Source organism: Ovis canadensis, chromosome 11 (genome assembly GCF_042477335.2).
Source record: "Ovis canadensis isolate MfBH-ARS-UI-01 breed Bighorn chromosome 11, ARS-UI_OviCan_v2, whole genome shotgun sequence".
Classification (NCBI taxonomy): Eukaryota; Metazoa; Chordata; class Mammalia; order Artiodactyla; family Bovidae; genus Ovis; species Ovis canadensis.
In genome coordinates this window covers 64,950,379-64,967,203 of record NC_091255.1, presented here as the reverse complement: position 1 = coordinate 64,967,203, position 16,825 = coordinate 64,950,379, and the positions used below count along the sequence as shown (strand labels likewise).

The following is a 16,825-nucleotide window of genomic DNA, read 5'->3' as shown; positions in this document are numbered from 1 at the left end:
GTGGGTGGATGGGATTTTGGAGACCCACCTTTGCAAGAGAAAGTGGGCAGGACGGTGAGGACCAGTGGAGCCTCCACCATCCCCTGCCAGTGGAACCTCCCTCAGGGCGCCCCTCTGATGTCTCCTCCCTAATCTGGGATTCCCACGTCCCCAGCCTCTCCCTGAGCGTCTGGTCTCCGTCTCTGCAGGGCCCGCCCAGCGACGATCTTCACTACACCTCAATAGTGTTTGACTCCCGGAGCCAGGATTCCAAGGCCGACAGGATTCCCTCCGAGACGCCAGTGTACAGTGTGGTTAAGAAGACATAAGCTCACGTTTCCAGCCTTCTCAACTGGAGGACTCTGTGGGTCACAGGAGGCCCAGGGCTCAGCCTTTACCTGTGAGCCCCCCTCCACCTACTCCTCTTGTGGTGACTGGCAAGGCAGCTGGGCTCCCCAAGGCTGCCCGTCTTGGGCCATCAGCCAGGCTGGCTTCACTGAGGATGTCCGGGAATGCGGTTCTGGATGGTCCGATGGGAAACCTTCCATCCCACTGGCTCTCGAGGTCTCTCTCCTCTCTTCTCTGCTTCATCCCAGCTCCAGGTGGCTCCAGGCAAAGGCCTGACTCTCGTAGTACGGTACCTACGAATGGCTTTGTAAACCACAGCCCCATGGAAGTGTCTGGGGTTGCTGGGAAGTGGGGAGAACTGGTGAAGAGTCGGGAGAACTCAAAGGCATTGAAGACTGGGTCCCTCTCTTCTTACGGACAAGGAGACCAAGACCCAGGGAGAGGAGAGGCTTGCCCACAGCTCCAGAACAAGTGGCACACTTCTCTGGACTCTTGGAATTATTGTTAATCCAAGAGATATTAATAACCATTGAAAGTATCTTAAGAGAGCAGAAAAAAATTATTTAAACTTTGCAGCTGTATCTCTGCAATATTGTATGAAAAGTCCTTTCTTTTGAAGCTGAATAATATTTCACTGATGTATATATCACATCATGCTCATCCATCCATTCATCTGTCAATGGAATGCTCCTATATTTTAGTTCTTGTGAAAAATCCAAGTTATGAGCTTGGTGCACAAGTGTCCCTTGGAGACTCTGCTTTCAATTCCTTTGGGTATACACCCAGAAGAGGAATTGCTGAATCATGTGATAACCTATTTTTAATCTTTGAGGAACTGCGATACTCTTATCGGCAGGAGCTGTACCACGTTACGTTCCCATCACGGGTCTCCCACTTCCTCACATGCTTTCCAGCACTTTTTTTTCTTTTAAATAGTAGCGAACCTAATGCACGTGAGGTGGTATCTCATTGCAATTTTGATTCGAATTTCCCCAGTGATTAGTGCGGAGAAGGCAATGGCACCCCACTCCAGTACTCTTGCCTGGACAATCCCATGGACGGAGGAGCCTGGTGGGCTGCAGTCCATGGGGTCACTAAGAGTCGGACACGACTGAGCGACTTCACTTTCACTTTTCACTTTCATGCATTGGAGAAGGAAATGGCAACCCACTCCAGTGTTCTTGCCTGGAGAATCCCAGGGACGGGGGAGCCTGTGGGCTGCTGTCTATGGGGTCGCACAGAGTCGGACACAACTGAGGCAACTTAGCAGCAGCAGTGATTAGTGAGGCCGAGCACTGTCCACGTGCTTACTGGCCACCTGTGTATCTTCACTGAAGACATGTCTATTCAGTCCTGCTGCCCATTTTCAAATCAATTTCTTTGTTGTTATTGAGTCGTCTATGTATTCTGGATATTCAGTCTTATCAGATATATAATCTGCAAATATTGTCTCTCATTTTGTAGGCCAAATGTTTACTCTGTTGAGGTGTCTTTTGAGGACAAAAATGTTGGCATTTCATGAAGCTTAATTTGTCCATTTTGTTGTTGCTGCCGCCTGTGCCGTTTAGGTCATATTCAGGAAATCACTGTCAGATCTGAGGTTCTGAAGATTTTGTCCTTTGCTTTATTCTAGGAGTTTAATAGTTTTAGGTCTGACCAGCTTTTGGAGAAGGCAATGGCACCCCTACTCCAGTACTCTTGCCCAGAAAATCCCATGGACGGAAGAGCCTGGTGGGCTGCAGTCCATGGGGTCGCGAAGAGTTAGACATGACTGAGTGACTTCACTTTCACTTTTCACTTTCATGCATTGGAGAAGGAAATGGCAACCCACTCCAGTGTTCTTGCCTGGAGAATCCCAGGGACGGGGGAGCCTGGTGGGCTGCCATCTATGGGGTCGCACAGAGTCGGACACAACTGAAGTGGCTTAGCAGCAGCAGCAGCTAACTTTTTAGACTAGTTTCGGGTTTATCCTTCTTTTTCTGGCTTCTAAAGTTGTACAGTTAGGGTTTTTTATTTGAGATCTTTGCCCGTCTTTTTAATGCAAGCATTTGAATTACCCACTTAGCCCTGCTTTCGCTGTGTTCCATGAGTTTTGTAGATGGTGTTTATGCTTCCGCTTATCTTTAAGTGCTTTCTAATTCCCTCTTTGATTTCTTCTTTGATCCGTTGGTTGTGTATGAGTGTGCTGTTTCATTTCCACAGGTTTGTGAATTTTCCAGTTTTAATTTTTTCCCTTTTCGAGTATTTATTGAAACATGAATAAACATAAATTGATTGGTTCCATAGTCAGTGTCAATTAGTTGTTTTAATTCCATCTTATAATACCATGTAATGTCTTGCAAGAAAAAAAACTTTTTAAGCCTGGAGTAATGCCTTTACAGTATGAACTGGACCAACCATCAGACATGGCTCCTTCCCATCTCAATGTGAATAAAATGCTATTAAAGAACAATGAAGAGAATCCGGTTTAACTTTCGTTATTTATTTCTAACATCAACCTGTTCTGGTCAGAGAAGAAACTTTGTATGATGTCTGTCTTTTAAAATCTATTAAGACCTAGTTTGTGGCCTCATCTTTGGTCTATCTTGGAAAATGTCCCATGTGTACTTGAGAAGAATGTGTGTGTTGGGCTGGAGTGTTCTGTTTATGTCCGTGAGATCTAGTTGGCTTACTGCGTTGTTCAGTTCTCGGTTTCCTAACTTATCTTCTCTCTGGTCATTCCTGCGAGTGGGGTATTGAAGGCTCCAGCTATTAATGTGGAGCACTGTGTCTCCCTTCGATTCCATGCGCTTTTGCTTTGTGTATTTTGATGGTCTGTTGCGAGGTGCCAAATGACGTCTATTTGCTGTATCTTCTTGCTGTTACAACATACCCACGTTTATGTTGTATGAGACAGACAAACCTGAAGGTCTTTAGGTGACAGTTTGTTGGAGTTTCTGCTACTTACAGGAAGCTACATTTCAAACTGACGTAATGCTCTAGCTCACAATCTTTTCCTGTTTTGCCAGGGATGTTTGCTAAAATTTCACCATTCGCCCAGATGGAGGGGATGTTGGTTTGGAAGTCCTCCAGTATGTTCTGATCAGGTCCTTTTACATCCACCTAGTCACTGGCTCAACAAAAGTTATCTGAACACTTTTGAAAGTCAAGGTGTTAGTCACTCAGTCACGCCCGACTCTCTGCGGCCCCGTGGACTGTACTCCAGCAGGCTCCTCTGTTCATGGAATGCTCCAGGCGAGAATACTGGAGTGGGTCACTGTTCCCTTCTCCAGGGAATCTTCCCGACCCAGGGATAGAACCTGGCTCTCCTGCATGACAGGCAGACTCTTTACCGTCTGAGCCACCGGGGAAGCCCTTGACTACTCACTGGTACTACTAAACGCAGCAGTGAGACTACAGCAGCGAACACAATAGTGGAAAAGATACATCACACCTGCTCTCCGAGAGCCTGCAGTCCAGCAGGAGCGACACTAAATTATGAAACGATCAGAGGACTAGCCAGACGGCCTCCTGCAGCAGTGAAGCCTGAGCACGGCACACAGTAGGTGGAACCCTTCTCGTACAACACGGTGTTGGGTGTGTTCCCTGAAGCTGTGCGACGAGACTTGAAAGGTGGACGTGGAGGAAGCTGTACCAGTCCTCAAGTGCCCAGTCACTCCGTCACATCTGACTCTTTGCAACCCCATGGACTGTACCTGCCAGGCTCCTCCGTCCACGGGACTTCCCAGGCAAGAATACTGGAGTGGGTTGCCATGCCCTCCTCTGAAAGATCGTCTCAACCGAGGGATGGAACCCGAGTCTGCTGCATCTCCCGCATGGGTAGGCGGATTCTTTACCACTGAGGCACCTGGGAAGCCCTGAAGGATATTGAGAGACCCTGTAATGTGAACAGGGGTTCAGTCACGGACTGAGCAGAGTAAGCACTCAGAAACACTTGTTGACATGAACTGAACTCAGTAGAGTCATATTCCAAGCTGGACCTAAAGTAACCCTTAGAGACATTCCGTTTCTAATCACAGAGCGACCCCTGCAGGGTGGTTTAAGACACAGAAGGACAGGATAGAAGATAGAATCAAAGATCCAAGAGATTATCTGGACTCTTTCTCCCCAAGTGGGCTTCCCTGGTGGTCAGGCGGCAAAGAATCTGCCTGCAATGCACGAGACCTGGGTTCGACCCCTGGGTTGGGAAGATCCCCGGGAAAAGGAAATGGCTACCTACTCCAGTATTCTTACCTGGAGAATTCCACGGACAGAGGAACCTGGCAGGCTAAATACAGTCCACGGATCACAAAAGTTGTACACGACTGAGCCACTTTCACTTCTCCTCAAGTGGAGTGAATTTAAAATGTTTATTTAGTCTGAGTTTTCACCAATTAGAAATCTTCTGTAGGAGGCAAATCTCTGAGCGTCAGTCAAAAGAGTGATGCAAGCCGCTGTAACAGCCACAAAAATGAAAGTCGCTCAGTCATGTCCGGCTTTTTGCGACCCCATGGACTATCAGTATCTTTATCCATCAGAGGGCAGACAGAATGAAAACCACACTCACAGAAAACTAACCAAATTGACCACGTGGATCACAGCCTTGTCTAACTCAATGAAACCATGAGCCATGCTGTGTAGGGCCACCCAAGGTGCACGGGTCATGGTGGAAAGTTCTGACAACACGTGGTCCGCTGGAGAAGGAAATGGCAAACCACTTCAGTGTTCTTGCCTTGAGAACCCCATGAACAGTATGAAAAGACAAAAAGATAGGACACTGAAAGATGAACTCCCCAGGTCAGTAGGTGCCCAATGAGATGGTTGGATGGCATCACTGACTCAATGGACATGAATTTGAGCAAGCTCGAGGAGTTGGTGATGGACAGGGAAGCCTGGCATTCTGCAGCCCATGGGGTTGCAAGGAGTTGGACACAACTGAGCGACTGAACTGAACTGGACTATACAATCCATGGAATTCTCCAGGCCAGGATACTGGAGTGGGTAGCCATTCCCTTCTCCAGGGCATCTTCCCAACCCAGGGATCGAGCCCAGGTCTCCCACATTGCAGGCAGATTCTTTTACCAGCTGAGCCACCAGGGAAGCCCAAGAATACTGGAGTGGGTAGCCTATCCCTTCTCCAGTGGATCTTCCCGACCCGTGAATAGAACTGGGATCTCTTTCATTGCAAGCAGATCCTTTTCCAGCTGAGCTACCAACCACAATCACAACAGTAAACTGTGTGGCGTGGCCACGGGGGCCAGATTAAGATGGTATCTGTCGCAGCCACACGCTGTCCCCCCTCCCTGCCCCCACCCCATGAATCTCTAAGGGATGCTTTTCCCAGTGGAGACTGCCCATCAGGATGGCAACCCCTTGGGAGCCCTTAATATCACCTCCTGACAGTGGGTCTCAGCCGAGACCATCCGAGATGGTCTAACAGCATCAGGGAAGGGGCTGCCTCTCCACATCTTTCCCCAGGAGTCTTGTTAATCCACACATTTGCCCAACTTCCTTCCAGGAAGCTCTGCATACCAAAGGACGTGGGGAACGGCAATCTCTGCAAGACAGATATGTTTCTAATTTATTTTATAGCTTTCCTCCAGGGACCCCGTGGGTACATTCCTCATAATTGCATCAGGAAGAGTGGCAACCTGGTGACTCTTCGCTGAACAAAGATCTGCTTGAGGGTGATGTGTTCAGAAATTCCTCAACCTACATTTGACTGGACTTCATATTTTAAGTTGTATTAGTCAAAAATTAGGCAACGTATTATACAATCAAAAAACTCAAAATCTACAGGCGAATATACAGTGAAAATCAGGGTCCTTATTCTTCCTGTCTCTAGTCATCCAGAAGTAACATTAGTATTTCTTTTATTTCTTCCCTTTTGATTACAGAACACACATCCAAAGTGGTAAAGAATCCGCCTGCAGTGCAGAGACCCGGGTTCGATCCCTGGGTCGGGAAGATCCCCTGGAGAAGGAAATGCCACCCACTCCAGGAGTCTGGAGTGGAAACCCCATGGACAGAGGAGCCTGGTGGGCTGTAGTCCATGAGGTCACAAAAGAGTCGGATACAGGTGAGCAACTAAACAACAGCAATATGTGTATGGATGATATAGACCACGACGTATGACATACATATACGTATATATGGCATGATCATATGTGTCTGACTTCAGTTCAGTTTTCTTATCTGTAAAATGGAAAACAGCCCTAGAAATCTTTGTGGTGGAGATAAAATGAAAGAGCAGGGTGCCTAAATGACTTAACACGGCAGCAATCAATGCAGCTGATATAAACCCCACCCCTGCCCCTGGAGTTAGTCCCGTCACCCTTTTCTCCCCAGTCCTCCAAGACAAACCGTCATCCCCTAAACCGGCCTCTGCTCATCCTTCTTACTGTCAAGCAAGTGACGCAGAGCCTTGACCTGAAAGGAGGACTCCGTTGACCCTGCTTCATCGCCTCCTCGGGGAACTGGAGGAGTCTGGGGTGGGGGGAATCCTTTATCCATAAGAGAGCCAACCACTGCTCCTGCCTCCGCCTCCAAGACACAGAAAAAATAAAATTAAAGGAAAAAAAGAATAGTTTGCTGTGGGAAAATAGTTTTGAAATGCTAATTGATGCAGTCTTGTCGCTCCTGGCGTTTCCTTCTAATCCATTAGATCCACTGGGTTTCCTGCCCTTAGGGAAGTCGGGGCACCGCAAAAAAAGCAGAGGATAAAGGGTGCTTGCCTTTGTGGTTCCAAAACCATCAAGGCTTTGTTGAAAGAGGAAGAAATGTGCCCAGACCATAGATCTGAGGGAGAGGAGGGAGGGAAAGCTTTCCAGCCTCAGACCAGAGAAGGGAGGTCTGGATGGGGGTGGGAGAAGGAAGATTTGCGGGGGCAAGGGTGGGACCCCGATTTGGGGTTGTCCAGAGAACCAGCAGCTCTGCAGTTCAAATTGAAGCAGCCACGGACCCACTGAGGCAGGGAGGTACGAGCTCTTGAAACGTGCTCATTCTAAATAAAGATGGGCTGTGAGGCTAAGAAGACTTGATACAAATAAGAGGATGTATTTAGAATATCTCCTTAATAACACAATGATTACATCTTGACATGATAATATTGGGGGTATACTGTGTTTGAACATATTGCTAAAATCAATTGCACTTGCTTCTTTTCCTTCCATCTTTGCTTCTCCAGCAAGGGGTGAGCTGAGGATTACTCACAGGGTGGAACATTTTACAGAAGTGAAACAAACTGGCTTCTTTGTTTCAGAGAAGAGGAGCCACAGGCCAGAGAGATGAACCCGAAATGATAAACCCCACTCAGATAGGTAACGGAAAATCTGAATCTTGCGTCCTGGGATCTTAGTGCTTAGGAAAAAAAACAAAAACAATCTTTATTATCTTAAAACATTTTCAAATTTACAGAAAAATTCTGAAAATGGTCCATAACACCCCTATATATCCTTTATCCGGATTCACCCTTCAAAAAAAAACCCATTTTGCCACATTCTTTTTTTTCTTCCATTTACACAACATTTTCCTGAATCATCTGTGTGTAGGTTGCTTATATGACCTCTTTTGGACTCAGCCTGCTGCAGCCAGATGCCCTTCTCGTGTCTTGGGATCCCAGTGGCGTCCGATAAAGCCCTTCCCCAGTTGTGTCTTGCCTTTGAGAGTCCCCTTCAAAATACAGCGTTGTGTTTGGCACGGGCTAGCTGTATGGTAAATATTCGCAGTATTAAATGTGAGTGAAAGTGTTCAGGTATTTTCTGATTTTTTGCAACTCTATGGGCAAGAATACTCCAGTGGGTTGCCATTCCCTTCTCCAGAGGATCTTCCTGACCCAGGGGTGGAACCTGGGTCTCCTGCATTGCAGGCAGATTCTTTACCGTTTGAGCCAGCGGGGAAAGGGAAGGAAGCAGTATTGAATAATGTTAGGTTAATCGAATATTCAGGCTTCCCAGGTGGCGCCAGTGGTAAAGGGCCCGCCTGCCAATGCAGGAAACATAAGAGGCCAGTCCCTGTTCTTGCCTGGAGAATCCCACGGACAGAGGAGCCTGGCGAGCGGCAGTCCCGGGGGTCACACACGATCAGACATGACTGAAGGCACTTAGCGCATGCAGCACACCTGGTCTAAGGGGCTGAAAGGTACTTCTAAATTAGCCAGAGTCCTTTAGAAAGATGACGCAGGGCTGACTCACTCAAGGTTAAGAAAATGACTTTAAAACTGTTTTCCTGCCCCCGCCCCCAAACCACGTGTTTTTAAATCTGGCTCGGCAGCAAGTTGGTTGCATAAACCCTCAGCACTGGAGCAAGGAAGGAGGACTGGACAGCTGTCTGTCTCCACCTTGTGGCCATATTTGGAATCACACATTTTGCACACCAAGCCCATTTTCATTGCTCCAGCCAGTCTCTCAAGGCAGAAGAAATTCTGTACTTTCCGGATCAGTGCCGCTGAGAAGGGGCAGGGCTTGAAGGAGGAGACAGGACAGGGCAACGCCCACTCAGCTTTGCAACGCCTCCATTGCCACTCCCATCCGTTGGATGTCACTCTGCTGAAAGCAAAGTGGATTCCTCAACTTCGGCTTCTCTTGTTTGGTACCCAGCTGCCTTCTCCCAGTCCCTGGATCGTCCCCAGGCTGACTTCAGCAGGTCACAGGGAAGGGCAGTCACACCTCCTGCGGCTGATGGGTCTGGGGTCAGACAGAGCAGGTCTTAGGTCTCACCTCTGCCCAGACCCGCTCCAGGATCTGTGACTGTCCCCCAAGGTCACTGAGACAGTTTTCTCATCCAGCAACGGCCCAGTGGCCCTTTAGGGCTTTCAGCCTCACCAGGCTCAGAAGCAAGCTCTTTTTTCTTTTTAAATAATAACTATTTATTTATGGCTGGGTTCTGTCTTCACAGTAGCATGCAGGATTTTAGTCTGCAGACCAGAGACCAATCCTGTGTCTCCTGAATTGGAAGATGGAGTCTCAGCCATTGGATGGCTGGGAAGTCCCAGCAAGTTCTTAAAGGCTCCTTCCACCCTGCCTGTCTGCCATCCACTTTGTTTGGTTGCCTCTGAGACTCCCTCCAGGCAGGCTTGACCTGGATTCTCAGTGTCTCAATTGTTGTTCAGTTGTTCAATTGCTCAGTTTTGTCCGACTCTTTGCGACCCCATGGACCGCAGCACGCCAGGCCTCCCTGTCCCTCACCATCTCCCGGAGTTTGCCCAGGTTCATTTCCATTGCATCGGGGATGCCATCCAACCATCTCATCCTCTGATGCCCTCTTCTCCTTCCGCCTCAATCTTTTCTGGCATCAGGGACTTTTCTAATGAGTCATCTTTTCACATCAGATGCCCAAAATACTGGAGCTTCAGCTTCAGCATCAGTCCTTCCAGTGAGTATTCAGGGTTGATCTCCCTTAAGATTGACTTGGAGAAGGCAATGGCACCCCACTCCAGTGCTCTTGCCTGGAAAATCCCATGGACAGAGGAGTCTGGTAGGCTTCCGTCCATGGGGTCACGAAGAGTCAGACACGACTGAGCGACTTCACTTTCACTTTTCACTTTCATGCATTGGAGAAGGAAATGGCAACCCACCCCAGTGGCAACCCACTCCAGTACTCTTGCCTGGAGAATCCCAGGGACAGCAGGGCCTGGTGGGCTGCCGTCTATGGGGTCGCACAGAGTCGGACACGACTGAAGTGACTTAGCAGCAGCAGCAGCAAGATTGACTGGCTTGATCTCCTTGCTGTCCAAGGGACTTTCAGGAGTCTTCTCCAGCACCACAGTTCAAAGGCATCAATTCTTTGGCTTTCTGCCTTCTTTCCGGTCCAGCTCTCACAACCGTACGTGACCACTGGGAGGACCGTAGCCTTGCCTGAGTTACTTGTCTGAAAGTCACTGGCTGCCATTTCTTTGCTATAACACTCTTCCCAGAACCTTTGAATTTGACCCTCAGGACTCTTGCCCTCTCCTTATAGGCTGCGAATCTGGGCCACCTGGAGCAAATGAGTCCATAACACACCCTAAAGCCCGGGCCAAGGGCAGACCCTGGGTTCCCATGTGACTGGAGGAAAAGTGTAAAAAGCAAATGACAGTGCTCTTAGAATTGTTTAGAGACGTCACGTGGATGCACCAAATAGAGGCCTTGAACCAAAGAACATTCTCCCTGTAAAAGACTTACCTTCCTCCCTCTCCCTTTCCTCCCTTCCTTTCTTCCTTCTGTCTTCCTTTCTCTTTCTTTCTTCCTCCTTCCCTCCCTCCCTTCCCGTCCTTTCTCTTTATCAGTAATTGTTAAGCAAATCTGCAAGGCCAAGATCTTTATTTTAATAGTTTCAGGTGGGAGCATAGCTAGTCACCCTTAAAAGGTAAAACCCAACAGCCCAGGTTGGTTGATTTCTGTGATGAAACAGCCCAGTCAACCTCAGCTGCCTTATGCAAGCTGTAATAACGTGTATTTACAAGTAACACATTAAAACAAGTGTAAGGATGCTGGCTGCACCAGCCAGGCAACTAACTGTTTAATAAGTGAAGTGAAGTGAACTTTTAAATAACCGATGTTGGCATCAGTTCATTAGTGTGTCAGTTCAGTTCAGTTCAGTTGCTCAGACGTGCCCAACTCTGCAACCCCATGGACTGCAGCACACCAGGCTCCCTGTCCATCACCAACTCCTGGAGTTCACTCAAACTCATGTCCATCGAGTCGTTGATGCCATCCAGCCATCTCATCCTCTGTCATCCCCTTCTCCTCCTGCCTTCAATCTTTCCCAGCATCAGGGTCTTTTCCAATGAGTTGGTTCTTCACCTCAGGTGGCCAAAGTATTGAAGTTTCAGCTTCAGCATCAGTCCGTCCAGTGAATATTCAGGAATAATTGCCTTTAGGATGGACTGGTTGGATCTCCTTGCAGTCCAAGGGGCTCTCAAGAGTCTTCTCCAACACCACAGTTCAAAAGCATCAGTTCTTCGGGGCTCAGCTTGCTTTATAGTCCAACTCTCACATCCATACATGACCACTGGAAAAACCATAGCCTTGACTGCATGGACCTTTGTCAGCAAAGTAACGTCTCTGCTTTCTAATATGCTGTCTAGGTTGGTCATAGCTTTTCTTTCATGGCTTCAGTCACCATCTGCAGTGATTTTTGGAGCCCCCCAAAGTAAAATCCCTCACTGTTTCCATTGTTTCCCCATCTATTTGTCATCGTTAGTGTGTGCAGGTGGCTAAATCTGGAAGGCAAGTGAAGAGGAGAAAGGAAGGTTATAAAGGAGCAGGGAGCTTGGATTGACGAGGGTCTCTAAGCATCTAACACTCAATAAACTGAATTCAAGGTGAAAGTCACCATCAAGACTCGTAGATGCAGAGAACAAATAAGTGGCTACCAGTGGGGAGAGGGGAGAGGGAGGGGCAAGATGAGGGCAGGGGATTAAGAGATACAAACTTCTATGTATAAAATAAAAGGCTACAGAGATCTATTGCACAGCACAGAGAACAGAGCCACCGTTCTATAATAACTATAAATGGAGTATAACCTTTAAAACTTGTGAGTCACGGGTTCCCTGGTGGCTCAGTGGTAAAGAATCTGCCTGCCAATGCAGGAGACTCGGGTTCAATCCCTGATCCAGGAAGATCCCACAGACCGCAGAGCAACCAAGCCCGTTATAGCACAACCATTGAGCCTGTGCCCTGCTGCAAGAGAAGCCGCTACAATGAGAAGCCCGCACGCCGCAAGCACAGGGCAGCCCCCGCTCGCCACAGCTGAGAAAAAAGCCCGCACAGCAACGAAGACCCAGCACAGCCAAAAATAAATAAATAAATTATTTTTGGAAAAAAAAACCTTGTGAATTGCTATATGCACCCCCATAACAGATAACGTTGTACATCAACTATACTCGCTAAAAAGGAAGTCACTGCGGATGGTCAGTTGATTAAGCAGCTCTTCACTTCTGCAGAAGCAGAACCATCTTCACAGAGTGGGAGGGGGTCAGACACGGACTACACTCCCCAGATCATCAAACTCGTGTGCTGTCAGCTGACCCAAAGGATGTGGGGCCAGGAGAAAGGGCTGCATAAAATTCTCTACAGATGTCAGAGAAAGAGCTCTCGGGCTTTCTATTCATGTCACAAGTGAAGTTGAAACAGTATCATCCTCGCTAAGACCAGAGCTGGACACTCAGCATCTTAGGATCAATTTGATGGGTGTGTGTGGGGGGGTGGGTGTGAGAGAGAGACAGACAGACAGAGAGAGAGACACACACACACAGAGGTTCAAGATGGGAGAGATCAAAATTCCATCCATCCATCCTTGGCAGGCCATGTTTTTATACACGTGTATAAAATATATCTGTGATTGTAGCTGTTGAAAAAAATCCCATAAGTGAAACTTTCTTTCTTTCTTTTTTTTTTTAAGTCTTTATTGAATGTGCTACAATATTGCCTCTGTTTTATACTTTGGTTTTTTGGCCGTGAGGTATGTGAGATCCCAGCTCCCCGACCAGGGATCCAACCTGCACACCCGGCATTGGAAGACAAAGACTTAATTATTGGACCAGCACAGAAGTCCCTGGGAACTGTTTATTTCGACAGATATTGACAGGTTGCCCTTCAAAAGGCCTTGCCCTCTGACTTTCCCATTAAGAATACCCAGCAGAGCCCATTTCCCTTCACTCTTGCCCATCTTGGATATTTTCAAATCTCTAGTTTAATTTTCGTGTGATTGCAGATGGTTCTATCAATTTGCATTCCCTTACTTAGGAGTGACGTCAAACCCATTTTCCCGTGTAGTGACCTTGTCATTTTCTTTTCCTGTGGTCTTCGCACCCTGCTCTGGAGTGGCAGATCCATGCATGCAGGGAGCACAGCCCAAGTTCACGTGCCCGAGGAAACAGTCCACAGTCTCCGTCGGGAGCTCTGGATGGAACCTGGCCAGGAAAGAGCGCCGATCACAGGACTTCCTGCCTTCCTGGGGCTCCGGCTTAGGCACCAACGTCCGCCCTCACCCTTGTCACTGAAGCATCTTTCTTCCTGGGTACAGACCTCCAAGGGGTCGAGCTCAGAAGGAGCTACTCTCTACCCATAGGTGTTTGAGGTACTAAGTCCTCCAACTCCAAATTTTTGCCTGGCAGAGGCAGCACAGCCTGGTCGGTGATTAGAGAGGCCCAGACCAGGTGTCAGGAAACGGGCCTCCTCTCCTGGCTCGGCATCATATGGGAAGTTGGGGCTGGCCGGGGTGGGATAGATCATGCATCATCCATTTCACAGATGTTAAAACTGAGGCCCAAGGAGGTGAAGGGATGCACCCAAGCCTGCACTGTTTGGATTCTGGGCCAGGCTCTAAAGAGACCTGAGTCTATTCTTTTTTTTTTTTTTCTTTAATTGAAATACGGTTGATTTACAATGTTGTGTTCATTTCTGGTGGACAGCAAACTGAATTCCTTCACATATGTAGTGGGGTGGAGACTGGCCTTGCCCAGCAGCCAGAGTTATTGAGACAAATGGGGCGGTGGATATTGTAAAATGGGGTTTGCACTGTTTGCACACGCAGTGTGGGTGTGTGCGTGTGGGTGTGTGACAATACGCTATCACTGACCTGTGACACCCCTTCCCACCCCTGATCCACGGGGTGGATGCTCTCTGACCTCCCTCCATGAACTTTTCTCCTTGCTGCTGAATTTTAGGCTCGGCACAGCAATTTAGGCCCATCTAGTCAAAGGTCCATCTAGTCAAGGCTATGGTTTTTCCAGTGGTCATGTATGGATGTGAGAGTTGGGACTATAAAGAAATCTGAGTGCCAAAGAATTGATGCTTTTGAACTGTAGTGTTGAAGACTCTTGAGAGCCCCTTGACTGCAAGGAGATCCAACCAGTCCATCCTAAAGGAAATCAGTCCTGAATATTCATTGGACGAACTGATGCTGAAGCTGAAACTCCAATACTTTGGCCATCTGATGCGAAGAACAGACTCACTGGAAAATACCCTGATGCTGGGAAAGATTGAAGGCAGGAGGAGAAGGGGATGACAGAGGATGAGATGGTTGGATGGCATCACCGACGCGATGGACATGAGTTTGAGTAAGCTCCGGGAGTTGGTAATGGACAGGGAGGCCTGGTGTGCTGCAGTCCATGGGGTTGCAAAGAGTTGGACATGAGTGAGCGACTAAACTGACAGCAATTTAAGTGGGGAGTATGGGAGTGATGCTGAGATGAGATCAAGGAGAATGCATCTGAGCAGCTTGAGGATCCAGACCCAGCAGACAGAAGGACGCACCGGTCCCCTTGGGATAGCTCTGCCTCATGAAGTGGGCCACGGGGACCCTGGGGTTTCGTCTGGCTGGACCAATCTCCCCATGTGCGTCTGAAGAGGATGGATGTAGAAGACGGTGCAGAGGCCTCCTCGTGTTACATCCCTTGGGTGAATTTACCCAGGCCTGATCCTCATCCTTGGACTGTGAAGAAAGCTGAGCGCCGAAGAATTGATGCTTTTGAACTGTGGTGCTGGAGAAGACTCTTGAGAGTCCCTTGGACTGCAAGGAGTTCCAACCAGTCCATTCTGAAGGAGATCAGCCCTGGGATTTCTTTGGAGGGAATGATGCTGAAGCTGAAACTCCAATACTTTGGCCATATCATGCGAAGAGTTGACTCATTGGAAAAGACTCTGATGCTGGGAGGGATTGAGGGCAGGAGAAGGGGACGACAGAGGATGAGATGGCTGGATGGTATCACTGACTTGATGGACGGGAGTCTGAGTGAACTCCGGGAGTTGATGATGGACAGGGAGCCCTGGCATGCTTCGATTCATGGGGTCGCAAACAATCAGACATGACTGAGTGACTGAACTGAACTGAACTGAACCAATCCTCATCCTTGCAAATCTAGAACCCAGACTCCAGCCAGGCAAGCAGAGATGCTCAGACTCCACCACGGCTCAGCTCAAAGGATTCATTTGAGGGACAGTCCCTTCCGGAACCTGAATGTCTTGACCCCACGCCTCCAGGCAGGCTTCAGGGCCCCTCTCCAGTTATCTGGGGGGTCACCTAAATCATGAAATAGGCAGAAGGTAGTTCATAAGTCTGGGTTAGAGCTGGCGTCACTCCCCTGGGGCATCTCCTTCTGCGGCCAGGCTGGCCTCAAGTGGCCCTCATCGTCTCTATCTTTGTGTTCCAAATATTCTGCAGTTGGCATCATGTTCTTTGTTCAAATAGAGTTTCTCAACCTTGGCTCTGTTTATTTCCTTGGAGTGATTCACTTTTTATCTGTCTTCCAGGGTTAGCCTTTCTTAGCTAGATTTTTATTATTTTTCTTTTGCTTTTTTCCTACTTTTATTATCATGAATTCTTTCTTCTCCTTTACCTTCTTCTTCGTATTCGCCCATCTCTTCCCCCCGACCCTTTCTTTTCTTCCTTTTTTTTTTTTTTGGCCACACCATGCAGCATGTGGGATCTTAGTTCCATGACCAGGGATCGAATCCCCGCTCCTTGCATGGGAGGTGTGGATTCTTAACCACTGGACCTGTCGTGACAACCAAAAGCATCTCGGACATTGACAGATGTCCCCTGATTGTCTCCGGTTGAAAACTTCTGGTTTAAAGGCTTTGCTTGACTTGTTAAAGTTTGAAGTTGAGACTTACCTGGCAGTCCAATGGTTAAGACTTCGTGCGTCCACTGCAGGGGGCCTGGGTTCGATCCCTGGTCAGGGAACTAAGAGTCCCACAAGCCGTGAGGTTTGTTCAGAGATCATGACATTGGTCTTTTGAGCCTGGCAAACATTCCATGTGTCTTTCTAAACTCCCCCTCCCTACCGCCCAACACTGAGTTTTATTTTAAATGAACTCCTCCTCACAGGGGCAGGCCCCCACTCTCGTACTGACACCCCCCATGTTGTCATTTCCTCATTCCTGTATTTATTAACTATTTACTAGATACCAGGTGGTGTTCACACTGGGGATGGAGAAATAGACGAGATAAGCATGGTTCCTGCTTCATGGCTTCCCTCTTCCTCATTCTGCTCATCAGCACGGAGAAGAAGCACATGCGGGTGCCTGCCGTGCAGAGAGAGGGCTCAAGCTTTCTCGACGTTTAAGATGAAAAGCTGTCAGGAGACACTGTGTCTATATCTTCACTGCACAGGAGACATTAGGAGGAGAGGGGCAGGGAAACCAGAGGCAGAAGGTCACGCAGCGCAAGGACCACAGTCCACACATCCTGATCCCGTGCAACGCTCTCTGTTTTTAAAAATATTTATCCGTCTTTGACTGTGTCAAGACTTGCTTGCCACACGCGGGATCTTTGTTTCAGCGCTGGGGCTTCTCTCTAGCTGTGACTCGTGGACTCAGCAGTTGCGGCGAGTGGGCTTAGTTGCTCCGAGGCGTGTGGGATCTTAGATTCCTGACCAGGGATCAAACGCGGCTCCCCTGCATTGGCAGGCAGATTCTTAACCACTGGAGTGCCAGGGAAATCGCTACCGTGCTTTTTGGCACTCATTATTCAGGATTGGATGTGTTTGTCCCGATAAGATCAACCCCTAGGCTTTCTCAGGGCACCTTAGGAACCC

General features: G+C 48.3%; 1 protein-coding gene across 22 annotated transcripts in view; it reads left to right on the top strand.

The window, feature by feature from the left end:
- The window catches only part of LOC138415423 (CMRF35-like molecule 8), a 31,992-nt gene extending 19,879 nt beyond the window's left edge, over positions 1-12,113 (top strand). For 10 of the 22 annotated variants that reach the window (XM_069544021.1, XM_069544017.1, XM_069544018.1 and 7 more), the window contains one exon: positions 189-2,788. In XM_069544021.1, coding sequence (XP_069400122.1) covers positions 189-308 — 120 coding nt within the window. In that variant the 3' untranslated portion in view covers positions 309-2,788. Of the gene's footprint in view, positions 1-188; positions 2,789-3,335; positions 4,244-6,203; positions 6,923-7,492; positions 8,063-11,875 lie in introns of those variants that run through there. The other 12 variants (XR_011247231.1, XR_011247225.1, XR_011247230.1 and 9 more) reach the window with 11 other exon arrangements.
- The last annotated feature ends 4,712 nt before the right edge of the window (positions 12,114-16,825 follow it).